General features: G+C 45.7%; 7 protein-coding genes across 7 annotated transcripts; 2 read left to right on the top strand and 5 right to left on the bottom strand.

Moving 5' to 3' along the window:
* Positions 1-103: 103 nt before the first annotated feature.
* LOC108087152 (importin-13) lies at positions 104-4,403 on the bottom strand. The gene is made up of 8 exons (XM_017184367.2): positions 4,110-4,403; positions 3,494-3,990; positions 2,731-3,412; positions 2,066-2,665; positions 1,736-1,933; positions 1,522-1,659; positions 909-1,468; positions 104-816 (listed from the first exon to the last, which is right to left on the bottom strand). Exons 1-8 carry the CDS (start codon positions 4,314-4,316, stop codon positions 732-734), a joined length of 2,967 nt encoding a protein of 988 aa, XP_017039856.1. The 5' UTR covers positions 4,317-4,403; the 3' UTR covers positions 104-731.
* A 353-nt stretch (positions 4,404-4,756) lies between these two features.
* Positions 4,757-5,887, bottom strand: LOC108087157. Its single transcript, XM_017184380.2, has 2 exons — positions 5,752-5,887; positions 4,757-5,586 (listed from the first exon to the last, which is right to left on the bottom strand). Exons 1-2 carry the CDS (start codon positions 5,770-5,772, stop codon positions 4,822-4,824), a joined length of 786 nt encoding a protein of 261 aa, XP_017039869.1. The 5' UTR covers positions 5,773-5,887; the 3' UTR covers positions 4,757-4,821.
* A 59-nt stretch (positions 5,888-5,946) lies between these two features.
* On the top strand, positions 5,947-8,079 carry LOC108087155 (actin-related protein 5). Its single transcript, XM_017184378.1, has 2 exons — positions 5,947-6,544; positions 6,601-8,079. Exons 1-2 carry the CDS (start codon positions 6,041-6,043, stop codon positions 8,053-8,055), a joined length of 1,959 nt encoding a protein of 652 aa, XP_017039867.1. The 5' UTR covers positions 5,947-6,040; the 3' UTR covers positions 8,056-8,079.
* On the bottom strand, positions 8,005-9,052 carry LOC108087158 (proteasome assembly chaperone 2). Its single transcript, XM_017184382.1, has 2 exons — positions 8,932-9,052; positions 8,005-8,860 (listed from the first exon to the last, which is right to left on the bottom strand). The coding sequence occupies exon 2, from the start codon at positions 8,834-8,836 to the stop codon at positions 8,093-8,095; it is 744 nt and encodes a 247-aa protein (XP_017039871.1). The 5' UTR covers positions 8,837-8,860; positions 8,932-9,052; the 3' UTR covers positions 8,005-8,092.
* Positions 9,053-9,200: 148 nt separating this feature from the next.
* On the top strand, positions 9,201-11,428 carry LOC108087156 (mediator of RNA polymerase II transcription subunit 17). Its single transcript, XM_017184379.2, has 3 exons — positions 9,201-9,368; positions 9,425-11,183; positions 11,239-11,428. The coding sequence occupies exons 1-3, from the start codon at positions 9,280-9,282 to the stop codon at positions 11,320-11,322; spliced, it is 1,932 nt and encodes a 643-aa protein (XP_017039868.1). The 5' UTR covers positions 9,201-9,279; the 3' UTR covers positions 11,323-11,428.
* Positions 11,429-11,479: 51 nt separating this feature from the next.
* Positions 11,480-13,789, bottom strand: LOC108087159. Its single transcript, XM_017184383.2, has 2 exons — positions 11,684-13,789; positions 11,480-11,625 (listed from the first exon to the last, which is right to left on the bottom strand). The coding sequence occupies exons 1-2, from the start codon at positions 11,963-11,965 to the stop codon at positions 11,491-11,493; spliced, it is 417 nt and encodes a 138-aa protein (XP_017039872.1). The 5' UTR covers positions 11,966-13,789; the 3' UTR covers positions 11,480-11,490.
* Positions 13,790-14,780: 991 nt separating this feature from the next.
* Positions 14,781-17,039, bottom strand: LOC108087256 (single-stranded DNA-binding protein 2). Its single transcript, XM_017184561.2, has one exon. It carries the CDS (start codon positions 16,484-16,486, stop codon positions 15,143-15,145), a length of 1,344 nt encoding a protein of 447 aa, XP_017040050.1. The 5' UTR covers positions 16,487-17,039; the 3' UTR covers positions 14,781-15,142.
* Positions 17,040-17,912: the final 873 nt, after the last annotated feature.

The raw sequence follows: 17,912 nt of genomic DNA, 5'->3' as shown, positions 1-17,912 counted from the left end.
GAGTTATGCAGATGTTCTCAACTATTCTAGACAAAGGCGACGAAGCAGATAAAAAGTTTTGCTACCACTACCAAGTGCTGTACACGCCAAGAAAACGAAAGGCTTCAGTTTAGCTATAGACACAAATATATATTATATAAAGAGATGTATTTACATATTTTTGGCATTATAGACACATACACTATGTGGAAAATTGCAAACAATAATAACAAGGAAAGGTAAAGGGAAAGTAATTCTTAGAAAGGCAGATTTTTTCATAAAGGAAACGGTGAAAATCAAACTTTTCAATATAAGAATTATATATAAAAAAAAAACCATAAAATATTTACTAAAAGTGAAACAATAAATAAAATGAGTTATACACCCTTTAAAAAAATATATGTGCAAATTATAAATGGAGCATGTAATTTTGTAAAATTATAAATAAAAGTTTATCAAGTCGAGAACTATTGGACCTATGCCGGTGGCAAACTTAAGATGAAGGAACATTTACAGATCTGCCTAATTACAAATTAAATACAATTACAGAAACTAGATTAGAGCTTTTGTTTAGGTTGAGATTTGGCCACTTTCGTAAATTTAAATTCAATGGAACTTTTCGCTTAGCCCTTGCACCTTTATAGCCATCTCATTTAGAACACCTATAACATCAATTAATTCATTGGAACTTCTTGGTTAGTCCACGCGTCTTAATAGCCATCTGATTTAAAACACTTATTACATCAATTAATTTACTGGAACTTCTCGGTGAGTCCTCGCGTCTTTATAGCCATCTCATTAAGATGCTGCTGCAATAACCTCTTGTTTACTTTTTCCCTAAGGGTTGTAGAAAAACAGAAATTATGTATAAACGAATCTTTAAAAATAACATTTTGGAGCAAAGCGATTGTTTCGATTTTCCCACTTACTTGACTATGAGAGATGTGTAACGTGTTTTATCCACGTCGGATATAAGCTGGGTGGGAAAATTGGGTGTGGCCATTAGGGTCTTCATCCAGACCGCCATCTCAGCGGGATATTTCTTGTTTATAGCCAGCAGGATGTCTGCAAACTTGTCCACCTGCGACCTAGGTGTTAAATACCCAACGCACATCATTGCCGTATAGAGCGTCTGTTCGCCAGTGGCAAGAACGACTTCAGTGACATGCGGATGGTTGCGCGACTGCAATACAAAGTGGGCTAAGAATTGGATGCTGTTCCGGATGGCTCCACTCTCCGGCAAAGTCATGCCTCGCTGGGCGTAAAAAACGAGTCTATCGTAAGCTATAGTCTTGTCCTCCAAAACCTGGGGGATTTTTTTCACGATCTGCGACAGACAGCCAAAGAATGTCTCCATAGTGTCCGAAATGTTTGAAAAGTTCTGCTCGGGAGTGTTCTCGAAAAGCTTAAAGCTGTGCTGGATAAACTCCCTCAAAAGCTGCTGCATCAGCGGCTTGCAGCCCTCGTCCTTGAAGAACATAACAATGGCCTGGGGAAAAAAAGGTTTGACATGCTTCCAGGTCCATAAAATGTTTTTTTTACCGTCTTGGATATTTCCAAGGTTGGCGCACAGCAACGGGTTTGGAAGCTGGCAACTATGAACAAGCAAAGATCCTGAAGCATGGGCTGAAAACTGCTCCTTAAGTTCATGATTGCGTGCTTCATGGCGCTGCAAGCAGCCTAAAAAAAATGTTCGGAAAAAAAATATAAATATAATTCAGCTTCTAAAACAACAGTTGGCTTTGCATTCTCTTACCTCTAGGACATCGATCTCCTCCACCCACAACTCAGCGATTCTTTTAAAGATGGGCATTGTTCGTTGCATGACAAGAAGCACTGGCTGCACAATTGGAAGAGCCTTGCTCTCATCATCCACATCCGTATTAAGAGAAGAGAAGAGGGTGGAGATCATATTGAGTCTGAAAATGGTGCGAATCCGAGCAGCGGGAGTTTTCTGAAAATGATAAAACGCAAATTGGTACAATTTTTTTTGTCATCAATTGAGAATTAAATAAAATTTGTTGAATTTAATTTTGGCTACAAGAAAGGGAATGTGGTTACTTAAAAATTTAGTTTGTAATCTTACCGACTCTGCTTGGCAAATAGCCTGCAACTCCTCAAAGCAGGGACTAACAATTATATCCAAATACTTCGGTATCTCCTCCGGCTGCAGTAGGCTCATGAGCTTCCCGATGCTAAACATAAGCCGAACCGAGTCGGAGTTCTTCATTCGTCCAGTGTTTAGGGAGGCATGACATGCGTTCAAGAGTGGATCTGCATACGGCTTCAGCTGCAACTGACAATCCCGGCACAACTCCTTAAGACCCAAAGTGGCCTGAGCAGACATCGAAGAGTTTAGGCCCCGCACCAACAGGTTGATAGCCGGCGGAATGTAGGCCGGGTTCTCCATTAGCCAATTGCAATAGGAGCCAATCGTTTCAAGAGCAGTTCCCAATAGCTTTACGTTGAGTTTCTCGTATGGAATATCAGCGAGGACCCGCATTAACCTGGGTATCTGCCGCGACTCTTCGCCACCAAAGTGTTCGGCCACCGATTGGAAAGAATAGATGACGGCTTCCAGCTTTGTCCAATGAGTTGGATGTCTTTGCATATCGATAATAGCCTCGTCCAGCATGGCGGCTAAAATCTCGAGTATATAGCCGTTCAATACATCGTAGCAATACATCTGTGAAAGTAGTTTATACTTTGAGCAATAAAGAAAGCGAAATATTAATTGTTATAGACACTCACAAAGGTATCGGAAATATCCTGCCTGTAGCATCTGAAGCACTCCAAATCGTCGGAATTCCATTTGGCGAGAGACTTCTCGTCTGGTTGCTCTGATTTCCTCACTAGAATTCGGGTCAAGTGGGCATACAATGGTTTGATGTACTCCCAGCACTTGTGCTTATGCTCCTCGTTTTGCATTGCGAACACTTCGTCCTGTAGCATATACCAAAAGGCCAACGCCATAGTGCTGCACGACTCCTCAACGGGGTATATTCCCGGCTTATCAGTACAGTGCAGAATCTCTTGCACGATGCGATGCACTAGGATGGATAGTTCTGGATCCGAGGATGTGATCCCGCTCAGCAACAAAGTCGAGTGACGCTCTACGGAGGACACAAACAGCATATAGATGTGAACGATGATGTCCTCGTTGTCATTTTCCCGCTTCCACTCCGTTTTGGTTATGTCAGCCAAGGAGTCCAAAAACATCTTGATGAGCACAAAAGCCGTCTTCGGGTAATTGTGACAGTCCGGCTGGATGATGATGTTCACCATTGTCTTTAGACATGACTCGGCCAGCTCGTTCTCATCGGCGGTCATGCACCCATCGCCGGCATGGATGCAGGGCCAGTAGCACTTGTGAACCACTTCCAGAAGCACGGCCGTAATGCTGACGCAGCCCTCAATGGAGTAGCCAATGTTTCTGTGGGGGATTCAAGAAAATTAATCATAAGATGCAAAATCTTGTCGATAATATCCAATGGGTTTTAGGAATAAGCCGTACTTGATCCAGGTGCCCACGCACTTAACGGCTCTGTTCATATTGCTGTAGGCCTCGGCGTCCCAAACGCGGTTCATCTGCATCTTGAGATACCTCTCGACAGTCTGGAGCACCAGTGGCACCCGCTTACCAATCTCGCCGCGCAAAGTTACCCGCTTGACAGAGGAGTGGATAATCTGGGCCTCCTCGGGAATGGCCGACAGCACCTCTAGCATGATCCACAACTGCACATCAGCGTTGACATTGGGCATCCGCTGATTCTGGAACGTGTTGATCACCTCCTCGATGGCTCCGGGCCATTCGCTTAACATGTGGACTATGTAAGCGCCGAGCGAAATGCAAAGACGATTGAGAACGATCTTGGGTCCGCCAGCAAATCGAACGATGGACTCAAGGATCTTCTGCTTCAGTTCCTCGCGATTCTCGGGCGGCACTTCGTGCCAGTGCTTCATCAGCTTTGAGTGCAAGGTGATGGCCCCGAAGAACTGCACCTCCTGACTCTGTGGAGGTTGTAGGTGGTTGGGTGGTGGGAAGAAGGTGGTCCGGTGGGTGGTAGGTGCATTAGTATACATATCCAGGAAATTGATGCATTGATGCGCAGGTCCTGCTGGGTACTCACCTTACCGAGCTGCATTAGCTGCCATGAAAATTGCCAGGCCTGTGGACTGGCCTCTGCATCTGTGAGCCATTCATGGGTGATCGCTTGGTTCTGAGAGTTGGAGCGATAGAACGAGACGACCGCCTCCTCGAGTCGCACTATGTTGATGGGATCCATGGCTAGGGGTTGCGGCTGTTGCTGTTGCTGCTGCCGAGCGGCAGGCTCCATATTATTTTTTTATCCTTCGGTGGTGGTTTTCCTTGCTGCTGCCTGTGGCACTGGTTTTGTCGAGTGTGACCGTAGTCAGCTGCTTTGAGTTGCTTTCAGGTTGAGACACAAGTGGTGTAGCCCAACGTTGTCGTCAATTATACAAAAAATAGCTAGATTTCACAATAGCAAAATAAAAAGCAATTATATTTCTGATGTACTGTCGTTTAATTTATTAATAAAAGTGTCACTGACTTTATGATTTAAAAATATTCATATTAAAAATAGCAAATCGTATGGTTCCCCATTTTTGACTATTAAAAATAGCAAAAGTTGACGCGAAAATAGCTGCCAAGCGAGGCGGTCACTCCATTTTACATGTGGCGCGCTTTCGTCACGGAATTTTTCTAGTCAATAAATTTAAATTATTTTTTTTTTTTTAATATTAATTTTGTACTTACTTTAGCGTGATAATATTTCGTTACATGAATTTGTTTAATGTCCATATGCAAGAATTTTGATCGCACTAACATTCGAATTCGAACTTAAGTGACCAAAAGCAATACTTTAGTTTAAAACAATTATTTTCTATTATTTCACGACTGTCATCGTCTATGTATAGAACAATGAGCTCGTTTTCGCATAAAGCGGAAACGGCCTTTTGGTCGTACCCCGGTTCGCATGGATCCAAAATTGAACGTTCGATAACACTCCATTTGTCGGTACTCAGACCACAGTTCTGAATCTCCAAAAGCTCAAAAACGGAGCACAACGATTTTCCAGGAACAATCATGGGGAGTACAAAAGAGCATTTAGCCAAATCAAAAAAAACGATGAATGGAACAGCGGTATGTGGAGGGCAAACACCCTCCACCGCTTGAATGACCCAATTGGCGGTTTCGTCATCTTCGCACACTATGAGGAGGTTCTTACAGAACTTGGCCATCGATGTGCAGTCGCTGAAATGTAGATCGTCCACCGTACGACTTTCCATAAGTTTAAAAAAGTGCGCCATTAGAGCTTTCGAATCCACAGAATCGGCTGTGCAGTCATCATTGCTTATAACTACTCCATAACGCCTGTTCTCCGGCATGGTTCGGGCATAGGGCGGCCTTGTATCCTTTTCCCCGCATTTGCCACGCACGCAGCAGTCCCGCTTCTTGTTCACGCACTTTTCTTCATCCTCCCCAGAATCAAAGTCCTGTTCATCGTCCTCCTCAGAGTTGGAAGGCTCCGGTTTGCAACTTCTGGCGAAAGTCTGGATTTTCGAGCCGAAAATAGAGGCCGGTTTCTAAGATAAAAATGTTTTGTTTTTACTATATCAAAAGATAATGTACACGTATTTTAAATCTAAATCACAGGATTAAACAAATTTTTTTTTAATTCTCGGATGATGCGAAAAAGATTTAAATTCAAGTGTACCAACGCGACCACAAGGTAAATTTGTGTATTTTACCTTTACATCATCGGAATCCATCTTAACGAAATATACTTTTGCAAGAAAATAATATAAATTAAAAACTGTATAAAATTTTGTATTATGATATCAAAGAAAATTGTTCAACTGTTGGCTAGAAAGTCTTGTGTTACAATGAGACTTATAGAGTTTCAGACTCCGGTACTCGATTTGACATCAAAGGTCATGGCACTCTACAACACTGGGTTTCGTGCATTTGTTTACAATTCGTTGTTTGAAACGAAACTGAGTGTTTGTCGGATGAAAGCGGTCAATTAAGTTGTTGAAAATGGTGGATAAACGTATCCTGGTCATAGACAATGGCTCCTACGAGTGCCGCGTGGGCTGGAGCGACTCCAAGGAACCGGACCTACGATTCCGCAATGTTCTGACCAAGCCACGGAAGGATCGCAAGAAGGAGGCCACCCAGCAGGGCGCCTCCGAGAGCTCCGTTACTCCGGCGGCTGTAGAGGCACCGGCCGAAATCCAAGTGGGCAATGACATCACCAACATCGAGGCGGTTCGAGCCCACCTCAAGAGTCCCTTTGAGCGGAATGTGATAACCAACTGGAATCATCAGGAGCAAATCTTTGACTATATATTCACCAAGATGGGATTCGAAGGGCAAGAGAGGATCGATCATCCGATTGTCCTTACAGAGGCGCTGGCCAATCCGAACTTTTGCCGCCAGCAGATGAGCGAACTGCTCTTCGAGTGCTACGGCATTCCAGCTGTATCTTACGGAATAGATGCTCTGTACAGCTGGGAGCACTATCAGCAGAATCATCAAAAGGTTGTCTTGTAATTCTTTTACCTATAATTCAGTAATACATATTTTCCAAACTTTAGATATCCGATGCCCTGATCATTTCCTTTGGCTACAGCACCACCCATGTTATTCCCGTGCTCGGCGGCAAACTCCAACTGGAGCATGTGCGTCGCCTCAATGTGGGCGGCTATCATATAATTACCTATCTCTTTCGGCTTATGCAAATGAAGTATCCCGTGCATTTGAATGCCATTACCATTAGTCGAATGGAGAAACTTGTCCATGAGCACTGCCACATTGCCGTGGATTACAAAGAGGAACTGATGAAATGGGCCCAGATGGACTACTACGATGAGCACATCATGAAGATTCAACTACCCTACAATGCAGTAACCGCGACCAATGCCCTGCTAACTGCGGAACAAAAGCAGGAAAAGCGTCGGGAGTTGGCCCATCGCCTCCTGGAGATAAAAAATCGGCGGGAGAAGGAGAAATTACGCGAGGATGAGCAGCAATTGTTTGTCTACAACAAGCTGAGACAACTGTACGAGCAACAGAAATTGGAGAAGTTTGAGCGGGCCCTGCAACAGCAGCAGATCGGTACTTTGGAGGACTTGGATTCTCTTATTGCCACCATAAACTCGCGAATTAAGCGAGCCCAGGACAGGGCGCAAAGTGCTCCACGTCCAAGTAAGCAGCAGGAGAAGCTGGACAAAATGCCTAAGCCGCCTGAGGGCGTGTCCCAGGCGGATTGGCTGGCTGAGCTCCATGGGAAGCGGGAGCAACTGCTCGGACGCAAACAGGCCCGTCAACAGCAGCGCACCGAGCAGGCCAAGCGGCACACCCACGCTGCCCAGGAGCGAATGCGTATCATCTCATCGCTGGCCAAAAACGAAAAACGGCGCAAGGTGAACGGCGAGGAAGAAGATGACGGCTTCGGAATGAACGACAATGACTGGGACGTTTACAAGCGCATTAATCGCTATAACGATGATAGCGACTCCGATGCAGACAACGAGCAGCTGCTGGAGTTCGAGAAGATATTAAGTCATTACGACGCCAACTTCGATGATGGCAACTCGAATGTACAGACCCAGAGTGCGGCCGAGAACTACCAGCTTCACTTTGGAGTGGAGGACATCCGTGTACCGGAGATTTTGTTTCAGCCCAGCATGATTGGCTGCTCGGAGGCAGGTCTTGCAGAACTGATTGCCTTCGTGCTAAAGCTCTTTTCCGCCGAAGAGCAGCAGCGTCTAGTAGATCACGTCTATCTAACTGGTGGATGTGCCCAGTTCAGGGGCCTTAAGGAGCGACTCGCCAAGGAGCTGATGGAGATGCGTCCGTTTCAATCGAGTTTTGCCATTTATGAGTCGGACGAGCCCACACTAAGCGCCTGGCTGGGAGCTTGCGTTCAGACCAAAGAACCCAACTTTGGCCAGACACTGACTACACGAAAGGATTTCCAGGAGAAGGGGAACGAGTTCTTCCGAGAGCACAGAGCTAGTAATCTTTTTTATCCTACACCAAAAGATTAAAATTTATTTGAAACCACCGAGAAATATATACAGTCACTTAAAACAGAAGTTCCGTCACATCGTTGCCAAATAGCAGATTCCATGACTTTGGCACCGTGAGCTTAAAACTTCCGTCGCCGCCATTACGGAGCTGTAGGAAATCCTCGCAAAGTTCGTTCAGTTCTCGGACGATAAGAGACGCATCCGTGGAGTTGTCCCCTTCGAGCAGGTAGCGGAAGAGCAGCATGACGGGCACCTTCTGCTCATCAAAAGCCTTGAACAACTGCAGGGCATTGCCGCCGCCATAGATGGCTTCGCCCTTGTGCTCCTTCCACTTGATCAGCTCCTGGTTGCCCAGTTGGGCGGCATGGGCCTCTTTAAAGTTGTCGCTGGCACGGTAGGCCCAAGGCGATTCCTCAATCACACGCTTCTCAAAGCCAAAGCTGCCGCTGAGGATGACCACTCGGCGAGCGCCCTTGAGCAGCTCCACCAATTCCCTCTGGAAGTTGGCGGTGTGGCGGGCGACCCAGGGAGCTCGAAACTGAACAACTAGGAGCTTGTCCTCGGTGCCCTCGTACAACTCGCATGAGGAGACCTTCTCGTTGGGTTCGTGCTGGTAGGCAGAAGGTCCATAAACCGGAATTAGAGCCGGATGTGTCAGGGATCCAATGCGACGAAGTTGTTTGGAGGCGATCAACAGGTCGCAGGCCAGCTGCGCAGCGTTGCCGACGCATATGCTCGGTATAATCACCGTGTGCTCCGCCAAGTCCAGTTTGGATAGCTTGTTTTTCAGAAACAACATGACTAGGAGAGATTGGGTTCGAAACTTCCGAGAAGTCAAGTCAAAAATATGAAAGTAATGTTTTAGTGTTGCAAAATGGCGCTGTTTGGGCTTACCGGTTGCAGACAGGTGGCAACGCTGTACAAGGGCGGCGCAAAAGGGGCCCAATAGTCCAGTGTACTTTTTGACTACTCAAAATTTGACAACCGCGGCTACGACAAGCTTGATTTAAAGGTTTTAAAAACTTTATGAGTCAGCATAAAAATTATTATAAATGAAGCTTTTCGAAGCTGACCGGTTACATTTTTTTAAATTAATATTTTCTTGACAATGATTAACCTTATTGGGAATTCGTTACTATGCTGAAACGTTGTTATCCACTCGTCTATCGATATCCGGGTTAAGACGTTATCTAACACTACCTCTTTGATTTTATTGCAAATGTTTTGTTTTCCGGCTTTAAAATGTCCAATTCCGTGAATATATCGGTAGAAACTACTTGCGAAAACCAGATACGTGAGATTGGCTACGATGGCACCGAGTTATATCAGCCGTAAGTGTTACTAGAAAGCGGGAAACCATTTTCTTAACCAGTTGTTTGTGTTTCAGACCGCCGACTTTGTCGGAGAGTTTGGCCAAATGTGCGGCGCGCATAGACTTCAGCAAAACGTCGCTGGACGATCTAAAAAAGGAGGAGAAGTCGGCGGCGGCAACAACCGACGAAGACAAGGACAACACACAGTTTCAGGAGAGTCTGTGGCCCTGGGACGCGGTGCGCAACAAGCTAAAGGATGCCCTTACCGAGATCTGTGTGCTGTCGGATGTAATCTCCATTGCCAAGGATAAGCGTTATCTGGTGCTCGATCCCCTTCTGGAGGAGGCCGACGACACGAAGCCGATTGTTCAGGTCTACAGCCGAAAGAAGGCCATCTCGCAGGCAGCCCAGGTGCTCCTCGGTGGAGCTGAACGCCTACGGAATGCCCATAGTGAACAACGTAGCCGTAATGTTTCGGATTTCCACATAGAACTGCTGCGCCTTCGACAAAACTGGCGCCTAAAAAAGGTGTCCAATGCGATAATCGGAGATCTCAGTTACCGCACCGCGGGCTCCAAGTTTGGAATGAGCGGAACGTTTGAGGTAACCAAAGCTGAGGAGGCCGCTGATGACGAGGCCGCCAGTTCCTCCAACAACAGCAGCAGCAGTACCTCCGGCAACAATGGCATGCAACTGAAAGCCAGCTCTGCCTTGCGGGTAATTGTTCCAGCTGAGTTGCAAGGCGTGGCCTACATTAAGGTGATCACGCAGAAGGATCAGGAGGACCTATGCACGGCTCAGGTGAATCTGATGGGCCATGGACCCAACATAACGGCACAAGTCGGCGTCTGGCAAAAGACACTGGAGTTTGCCCAGAATGTACTCTTTTGTAAGGAGCTGTTTGCCCAGTTGGCACGCGAAGCCATCCAGCTGCAGGCACCGATTCCACATGTGGTGATTGGTAACCAGATTCGCGCCACCCTGCTGCCCAACATCCAGTTGATCATCTCGCTCTGCCACTCCACTACCTTCGACTCCAGTCAGCCGGCGCCGATCAACGATCACGACCATGTGCTGGAGCATTCGTTGCACCAACTGCTCCGCGAAGTGCACTACAAGAACTCGCATCATCCATTTCCCCACCCTGCTAGTGCTCCGCTGGGACCGACAAAGAAACGCATGCTGGCCGGTCCAATGGCTGCGGATCGGGAGACTCTTTTGGACATGACAAAAACGCAAACCATACTCGAGCAGATTATCGCCCAGGCGCAGCACATCTTTATGCGCAAGCGGACGCAGTACGTGCTCGATACGCTGGCCAGAGATGTCAAGGATCCACAGATTGTGTCACATTGGAACGCCATGAATAGTCCCACCATGTCGTGTGTAAAGATCAACATTGTGACGCACGGGTACGATGCCATTGGACGCACCTCGCTGGTGATCCATGTAAAGGAGCGCTCTTTGAAGTGCATCTGTCGAGATGGACGCGTTATGAAGCTCTCGTACGAACCGCAGGAACTGCGTGACCTGATCCTCTGCCAGATAAACTCGCATCAGATTTCCTGCCTGATCAGTTTGGCCCGCTGCATGGCGTGGACGGTGCTCTCGAATAGCAACCATTTGGGCATCGGAAAGGTGGAGCCGCTGGGCAACGCAAGTTCCTGCCTGCTAGCCTCTCCAAATAGCGACCGCATGATTGCCGTTCAAATCCGTTGCGACCCGCAGATAGATGTAAAGGTTTATATAGCGAGAAGTCCACGCCAAGACTTTTTCCCCAGTCCTCTCGTTCCAGAGAAGTTGTGGGAGAATCTGGGAGGCAACTTTAAGGAGGTAAGTGAATTCTGCAAAACGAAATTTAAAAGCCTCTAATGTGTTCTTCTTTCAGGTGCGGTTTGACAAAATCGAAGGCAAGAGCTTCCTCAACAAAATGGAATTTCTGATGGCTTCGCTGACCAGTAACTCAGCCTAAATGGCTCCACAAACGACTCCACTAGCTTATAAATTGATTTAGAATTTTGTGTTAGGGATTATTTAAAATAAAAAGGATTGTAATTAGTTTTACATACAAACTGTTTGCCCATCCTTCTACATATATTGCATTTTTAAGGATTAATGACTGATTGGAGGTGCTTTCAGTTCAGTGCATCAGGCTGTAGCTGACATTGTTTTTCCACAACCGAGGCTGATAGTTGTGAGACTCTGGCGACATGTTTCGCTGCTGCATGATGGTGAAGGTGTCCTCGAGACTGACCACATTCGCTCGGTTGGTACTCTGCCAAGAGAAACAATGATTCTCGGGCTCGGATTACAGCCTACCTGACCGAACTCACCCAGCGTTCCAGATCGCAGAAACTGATGTTGTAGTTTTGTCCGCGCGGCTGAAGTGTCTTTACCTCCACCTGACCCTCCAGTGGCTGGGCGAGTCGCAGATAGAGCCCTCGATTCGTTGAGAACAGAACAGGCACTCGCTTGGCCGGCGCCGATCCTGCTCCTGTTCCCGCGCCTGGAATCTGCCTGTAGGTCGGGCAATGGTTTAGAGTGGAGATCGACTCCTCCGGCAGCGGGCCATCGCTCCCGCCACTGACTCCACCCACTGTCCGCATCAAACCCATGCAAGTGTAAAAACAGGACGCCACTTTGCCGCATTTATGGGATTAGTGGCTCTTACTCAATTTCCTGACCAGCCCAGCGGACCACGTAAGAAGTTCGCTCTATATGCATTGCTCCGCCACTCCTTAACCTATCGATTTTGTGCAGCGCCAAGCGCAACGACGACAACACGGTCCGAGTGTCCAGCGAGTGTGTATCAGCCATCTCAATTTGTATGGGCCACAATCGAACGGCCAGTTGCCCCGACAACCAATTCCAAATGGCCGATGGTGTCCGTTCATTAGCCATGTGCGTGTGCCGGACCAATTGTTTCGGTCAGAACCACAGCCAAAACCAGATAGCCGGACGCACGCGTCTGCTGCAAAATTGTTCAATTAATGCCAGCGGGAACTGAAATCTTTTTGATGTATAGTCATCAAGAGATTGAGTCCAACTGATGGTGCTGCGATTGCAAATAACACGACTATTATTTACCATATGGAATTGTTGCTAAATTGGAACGAAGCTGCTAGTACCCTTTAAAAAGAATTGTTTAAACAAATAATTCCTGAGTTTTAAAACCATCCAATCCCCTTAATCGAATTTTATAAAGGAATAAAATTTCTTTTACACTCAATGTCGCCCTTAAATAATTTATAACACCTTTACTTCTTTTTTACTTTTTACAAATATTGTTTTAAAACTTTATTTCATTTTATATTATATTGTTTTTTTTTTTTTTTGTTTGTGTTGTGTACTTGTAAATTGTATAATTAACACTAAAATACTTATTTAAACATATTTCCATATTCAATCGGTTTTTGTATCCCCTTCTTTTTTTAATTTTTCTGTGTTACTTTTGCCATTTTTTTGTTTTTGTTATTTGTGGTTTGGGCGATTTATACTTTTGTTTACTTAATTCCACTCCATTATACATAGATTTTGTTTGTGGTTTATATAGATCCAGCAATTCAAACGCTCAAAACTTAAGCGTTAGTAAATAAAGATAACTTAGTTACTATTTAAGTTTCTTGCTTGTCGCACCGTAGATGCGACGTTTCGTACCATAAATTATATATATTTCATGCAGCACATACTATTAATTTTTCCACTCTCTCTCTCGTTCATATTTTAAATTCCGACACATTAAACATATACAATATTTAAAATAGATTTTTCCACTTCTTGTTTAATTATTTTATCAATTGATTCGTGTGTTGGTTGTGGGGGTGTTTGTGTGTGTGTGTGTTATAAAGAAATTTCATTAATTTCTTTATGGGTTTTCCTTTTGATTTGTTTATGTTGCTGGACTTATAAACTAGCTTTAATCTAATGCTACTATACGGGTTGGTTGGTTTTCTTCTATGAATGCAAAATGTGCTGTATCGGTAAAAGGATGCAAGCACAGACATATACAATGTGTATATAGCTTTAATTATATTGTATGTACTTTAAGACTTTTGTTTGTACAGCATTCATGTTAAGTATGATATTTGAAGTAAACTTTTCTTTAGGTTATGTTTCTACAATTGTTGCTGCGTTTGCTGCATTTACGAAATATATAATATATACTTTATATGCATATTAAACAGCTAAATCTTATAGTTATGCGCGTAGCTATTTGCAATAAATTAGTGCATACAATAGGCTACATCTGTATCTGTTTCTGTCTATATATAATGTTTACATATAGCTTTCTATATATTTTCTTTCACTGCCCTAATGCACACACAATGCCGTGAGGAAATCGAAACGAGTGCAAACTGTTGCCGCTCTCCAAAGTGAGGGAAATCGTAAAGATCGTGTCATATCTCATACAAATGGTATTGCTCGCCGTTGGAAGGAACTTAAATAACGATTTTCATTTTAGTTGTTTGGTTAAAATATAAATACATACATACACATACGACAAATGAGAGACGAAAAGATACAAAAACAATACAACAAATACAACGCTTTGAACAAACAAATAGACACAGACGGGCAGACAAAATAGAAGCGTAAAGAAACGACCACAAAGTGCCAAGTTTACAATTTGTACAATGAGAATTAAAAAAATAAAATTTGGGCCAAGCGAAACGATCTAGACATTGTCCATTCTGCAGAATGGATCAGTTCAAGAAGAGTGCATGTGTATGAGTGTGGTTTACAGACTATCCATATACAAGTCCAATAATGCTAACTATATACTCAACTAGGTATTATGCATATCATTATAAATATTCCATTCATATGCTTGCCTTCGGATTTGTTGCCTTTGCTTAACAAACAATTGATCTGCGATTATGATTTCGGTTCTCTATATAAGCAAGTGAATGGGTATAAATAGGGGACAGGCGAATGGTTCTGGTGAAGTTTTGTGTGAGGTTAGTGTTTGCAACAACTAAACTAAACACAAGGCTCACTAAACTTGTTGCATACATGTTTAACATTACTTTAAGTAAACACACGACCATCTACAACTCGAACTAAAATGAGAACTTTAAGTTGTTTCGAGATATTACTTGCTTTTCTTTTTCTAGCTCGACTTATAGAAGTTCGACTGTTTTTGCTTGTTCTTTACGATTACTGCTTTGTTTGCTTGGTTTTGTTTTCATTACTTTTCAGTATTATCTCAATTTTGCTGGGAAACACCTCTATTCTGCCCACCACTGCCCCTTGGCCTTCTTCTGTAATTTAGTGCCATTTGTGAGTTAAAATTTTGACCGAACACTAAAATTAAGCATAGAATACAACAACGAAACGAACTTATCTAAAATCGACAGCGAGAAAACCAGAACGAAGGACGGTGGCAGTGGCAACAGAACGCTTCAACACGTCCGTTTGATCCTTTCACAATTTTACAATTGTTGCTTTAGTCTATTATATTTAAGGTTTTCTTTTTTGTTTCGCTTTTCTCTATTTCTCATACATGCGTTAAATGTTAATTACTTTATGCTTATGTATCAAGGATTTCTACTACCGCGTTCTTATTTTCTGTGTGTGTGTTGTGGTGTGGTGTGTGGGTTTCGCCTTCAGAAATTGTTGTTGCCATTGCTTAGCAGATTGGAGGCCGCGGCCCCAAGCGCAGCAGCCGCAATGGAAGCGGCCGAGGAGCTTCCCGCCGATCCGTTGGACGCCGCAGCCGCCACCACAGCTGCCACAGCGGCTGCCACCGTGTTGAGATGCTGCTGATGCTGCTGCTGTTGCTGGTGATGTTGTTATGGCATGAAGTAGTCCGGATGATCTGCGTCTTTCTCAAACCGCTTGGCTTCCTCGTGCATGCTCTCCTTGATCTTCAGAATGGCCGCCGATTCCGTTTGATCGTTCTCGCCTGGTCCTCCAAATCCACCCAAATTGTAGTCGCCCATTCCGCTGCCGGAATCTTCGCGCGGCGTCCCTGGTCCACCGTTGGCCGGCGAGTTCTTCATGCCGTCGAGGCCGGAGCCATCGGGTCCACCGCCACCATTAAGTACGGGGCCCATCGAGTTGGGCCCGCCACCCATCGGACCCATGCCGCCGGGTCCTCCTCCGCCGCCTCCGCCATCCGGTCCACCGCCCATCGGGAATTCGGGCTTCATCAGGGCGTACATGCTGTCACCGGGTCCACCAACTGGTCCGCCTTGCGTATTATCCTGCGGCGACGGCATGATGGGCGTCCCCGGTCCCGGCGGTCCATTTGATCCGGGTCCGGGTCCATAGTTTCCTGGCGATGATGATGAGTACGCATTTAGCGGCGCTGAAGCGTTCGGCTGCCACTGCGGAGGTCTTCCGCCCGCTCCACCCATGCCCATTGGCGGCATTCCGCCGGGTCCGGGGGCCGGGCCACGCATTCCTCCCGGTCCGCCGTAGCCCATGGGTCCCATGCCGCCGGGGCCGCGTGGCGGATTCATTCGCGGATTCATCGGCCCCATTCCGCCACCTGGCCGTGTAGGATCCATACTGTTGGGCATCATCGGCTGGCCGGGTGGTCCGTTAAACTCATTGCCCATGCCCTGCATACGCACGCCAGGCCGCGGTCCGCCTGGATATCGTGGACCGCCCATGAACGGCGGCTGGCCGGGCATCATCTGTGATGGCGGCGGCTGCGGACTGGAGGCGTGCGTGGGTGGCGACGGTCGCATCGTGGAGTTTGGGAAGAAATTCGGTCCCATTGGTCCGCCGGGACCCATTGGACCGCCATCGCCGCCGGGCGGCATCTGTCCCAGGGGACTGGGCGCAGGTCCGCCAGCATTGTGCGGGCCTCCTGGTCCAATTCCGTTCACGCCGTATCCGGAGCTTACAAATCCGTAGTCGTGGAAGGCCTTTGCCTCCGAGCTGTGATCGCACTGATCGCGGCGCTCCGGTGCCGCGCAGTACAGGTCCCAGAAGACGCACCACCAGGTGTGAAGGAATCCCGGCGGTTCGCCGAGCGTTATGTTCTTCTCCCATCGGATCTCCGAGAGGAATGTCTGTGCCGCCTTTTGGGCGCCAACGTGCAACAGATATTCGTAAACGTAAAGGGCCAACTTTTCGCGGGCCTGGGCGTCCGATGGAACCGCCGATGTCTTTGATTTGCCGTACATTTTTGTGGATTTGTGTGATTGTGATGTTTGGCTGCTGCTGCTGCTGCTCCTGGTGTTGTTGTTATCGTTGTTGCGCTGGATAAGGTGGTTTTCAGTTAGGGTTTTAGGAGTTTCTCGCCTCTCTTTTGTCGCTAGTTCGCTTTTTGTCTACCGACTGACTTCCACTTTATTTAAATTTTATACTTTTTTTATGTACTTTTTCGAGGCTCTTGCTGTTTCTTCTCCTCTTCGGTTGTTTCAGCTTCTTCGTCGTCTTCTGCTTCTTCTTCTACGGCTGCTGCTACTGCTTCTGCTGCTCTGCTGCTCTGCTGTTGTTGTTTTTTAATTGGCCGCGCTTTGGGCTCACGCAGCCGTTCTCCGCCGCTCTATTACTTCCACCATTTTTAATAAAATATATTTTTTGATTTTACTTTTTTTTGCGAATGGGGAATGAAACGCACTGTGTGCCTTTACTTTTCGGTTTTTTACTTAATAAACTTTTTAGCGCGCTCTCGCCGCTTGTGTGTGTGTCGCCACTTCTTCGTTTTACCGTTTATTTTTTTCAGGTATTTTTTTGCCTGATTGTTGCTGCTTCTTCTTGCACAACCACTAAAAACAGAAAAAAAAAGCAGAGGGGGAGAGAGAGATAAAAAGAGAGCATGAGTGAGAGAGCAACTTTGTGTGTATGTGTGTTGCAAATTTTCGTGTGCCTGTGTGAACTTTGTCTGTGTGTGTTTCTGTGTAGCGTACTTGCGTGAGTGCGAGAGAGGGAGCGCGCGCATTGTCGACAAAACGGCACAAGTGCTACACTGGCCGTCAGAACTTTTATACCACTATCAACATTTCTTAACAAAAAATAAATAAGATGAAAATCGAAAACTTATAATTTTTAAAATGGTTTCTAACTTCCTATGATTGTTTTTTTAGTCATTAAAATTCCCGTTATGAGCAATTACTTTTGTGAAAAAATTACGACAGTCTTCGAGCATCACTTAAAAAAAAAAATATCTATAATATGGCCTTACGTCTTTTTAACAAAAGGAAACGGTTTAAAAATTCCATCTAAAGATATAATTGAAAATATGTATTGATAACCTAATACAACGTCTTTAGTATAAACTGGCGAGTTGTTAAAAACTTTTAGAAATAACTTTCGTGTGTAGTTCGCTGTGGTGAGTGAGTGATGCTCTTGGCCTCTCGGCTTAGTACACAGGTAAGGTACATAGGTAGCAAAAGGCCAACGGGCAGCAAGTCCGTCTGTCAGTCAAACAGCCTTTCGAATCTGAAGTCTACGAACAGGGGCCCCAAATATTGTTGGCACTGTGGGGGAGCGAATGGGTGGTGGGGTAGTTTAGTGACAACCCGGAGAGACAGGGCGCGTGGCGATAAGGCCAATTGGCTCTGCGGACAGGTGCATCAGTTACTAGGCACTATCGACTATATCCAA

The sequence above is a fragment of the Drosophila ficusphila genome, unplaced genomic scaffold (assembly GCF_018152265.1).
Source record: "Drosophila ficusphila isolate 14025-0441.05 unplaced genomic scaffold, ASM1815226v1 contig_791, whole genome shotgun sequence".
Lineage (NCBI taxonomy): Eukaryota > Metazoa > Arthropoda > Insecta > Diptera > Drosophilidae > Drosophila > Drosophila ficusphila.
This window is presented reverse-complemented; position numbering and strand designations above follow the sequence as displayed.

What these genes read in the sequence shown, in the direction of transcription:
- LOC108087152 (XM_017184367.2), bottom strand. Translation starts at nt 4,316, where the DNA reads ATGGAGCCTGCCGCTCGGCAGCAGCAACAGCAACAGCCGCAACCCCTA. An exon ending in CTATTTGCCAAGCAGAGTCG is followed by an intron (nt 1,934 to 2,065) that starts GTAAGATTACAA and finishes TATCATTTTCAG; the next exon opens with AAAACTCCCGCTGCTCGGAT. An exon ending in AGGAGATCGATGTCCTAGAG is followed by an intron (nt 1,660 to 1,735) that starts GTAAGAGAATGC and finishes CATTTTTTTTAG; the next exon opens with GCTGCTTGCAGCGCCATGAA.
- LOC108087157 (XM_017184380.2), bottom strand. Translation starts at nt 5,772, where the DNA reads ATGGATTCCGATGATGTAAAG. An exon ending in TGGATTCCGATGATGTAAAG is followed by an intron (nt 5,587 to 5,751) that starts GTAAAATACACA and finishes TTTTTATCTTAG; the next exon opens with AAACCGGCCTCTATTTTCGG.
- LOC108087155 (XM_017184378.1), top strand. Translation starts at nt 6,041, where the DNA reads ATGGTGGATAAACGTATCCTGGTCATAGACAATGGCTCCTACGAGTGC. An exon ending in ATCAGCAGAATCATCAAAAG is followed by an intron (nt 6,545 to 6,600) that starts GTTGTCTTGTAA and finishes TCCAAACTTTAG; the next exon opens with ATATCCGATGCCCTGATCAT.
- LOC108087158 (XM_017184382.1), bottom strand. Translation starts at nt 8,836, where the DNA reads ATGTTGTTTCTGAAAAACAAGCTATCCAAACTGGACTTGGCGGAGCAC.
- LOC108087156 (XM_017184379.2), top strand. Translation starts at nt 9,280, where the DNA reads ATGTCCAATTCCGTGAATATATCGGTAGAAACTACTTGCGAAAACCAG. An exon ending in GGCACCGAGTTATATCAGCC is followed by an intron (nt 9,369 to 9,424) that starts GTAAGTGTTACT and finishes TTTGTGTTTCAG; the next exon opens with ACCGCCGACTTTGTCGGAGA. An exon ending in TGGGAGGCAACTTTAAGGAG is followed by an intron (nt 11,184 to 11,238) that starts GTAAGTGAATTC and finishes TTCTTCTTTCAG; the next exon opens with GTGCGGTTTGACAAAATCGA.
- LOC108087159 (XM_017184383.2), bottom strand. Translation starts at nt 11,965, where the DNA reads ATGGGTTTGATGCGGACAGTGGGTGGAGTCAGTGGCGGGAGCGATGGC. An exon ending in TCTGCGATCTGGAACGCTGG is followed by an intron (nt 11,626 to 11,683) that starts GTGAGTTCGGTC and finishes TTCTCTTGGCAG; the next exon opens with AGTACCAACCGAGCGAATGT.
- LOC108087256 (XM_017184561.2), bottom strand. Translation starts at nt 16,486, where the DNA reads ATGTACGGCAAATCAAAGACATCGGCGGTTCCATCGGACGCCCAGGCC.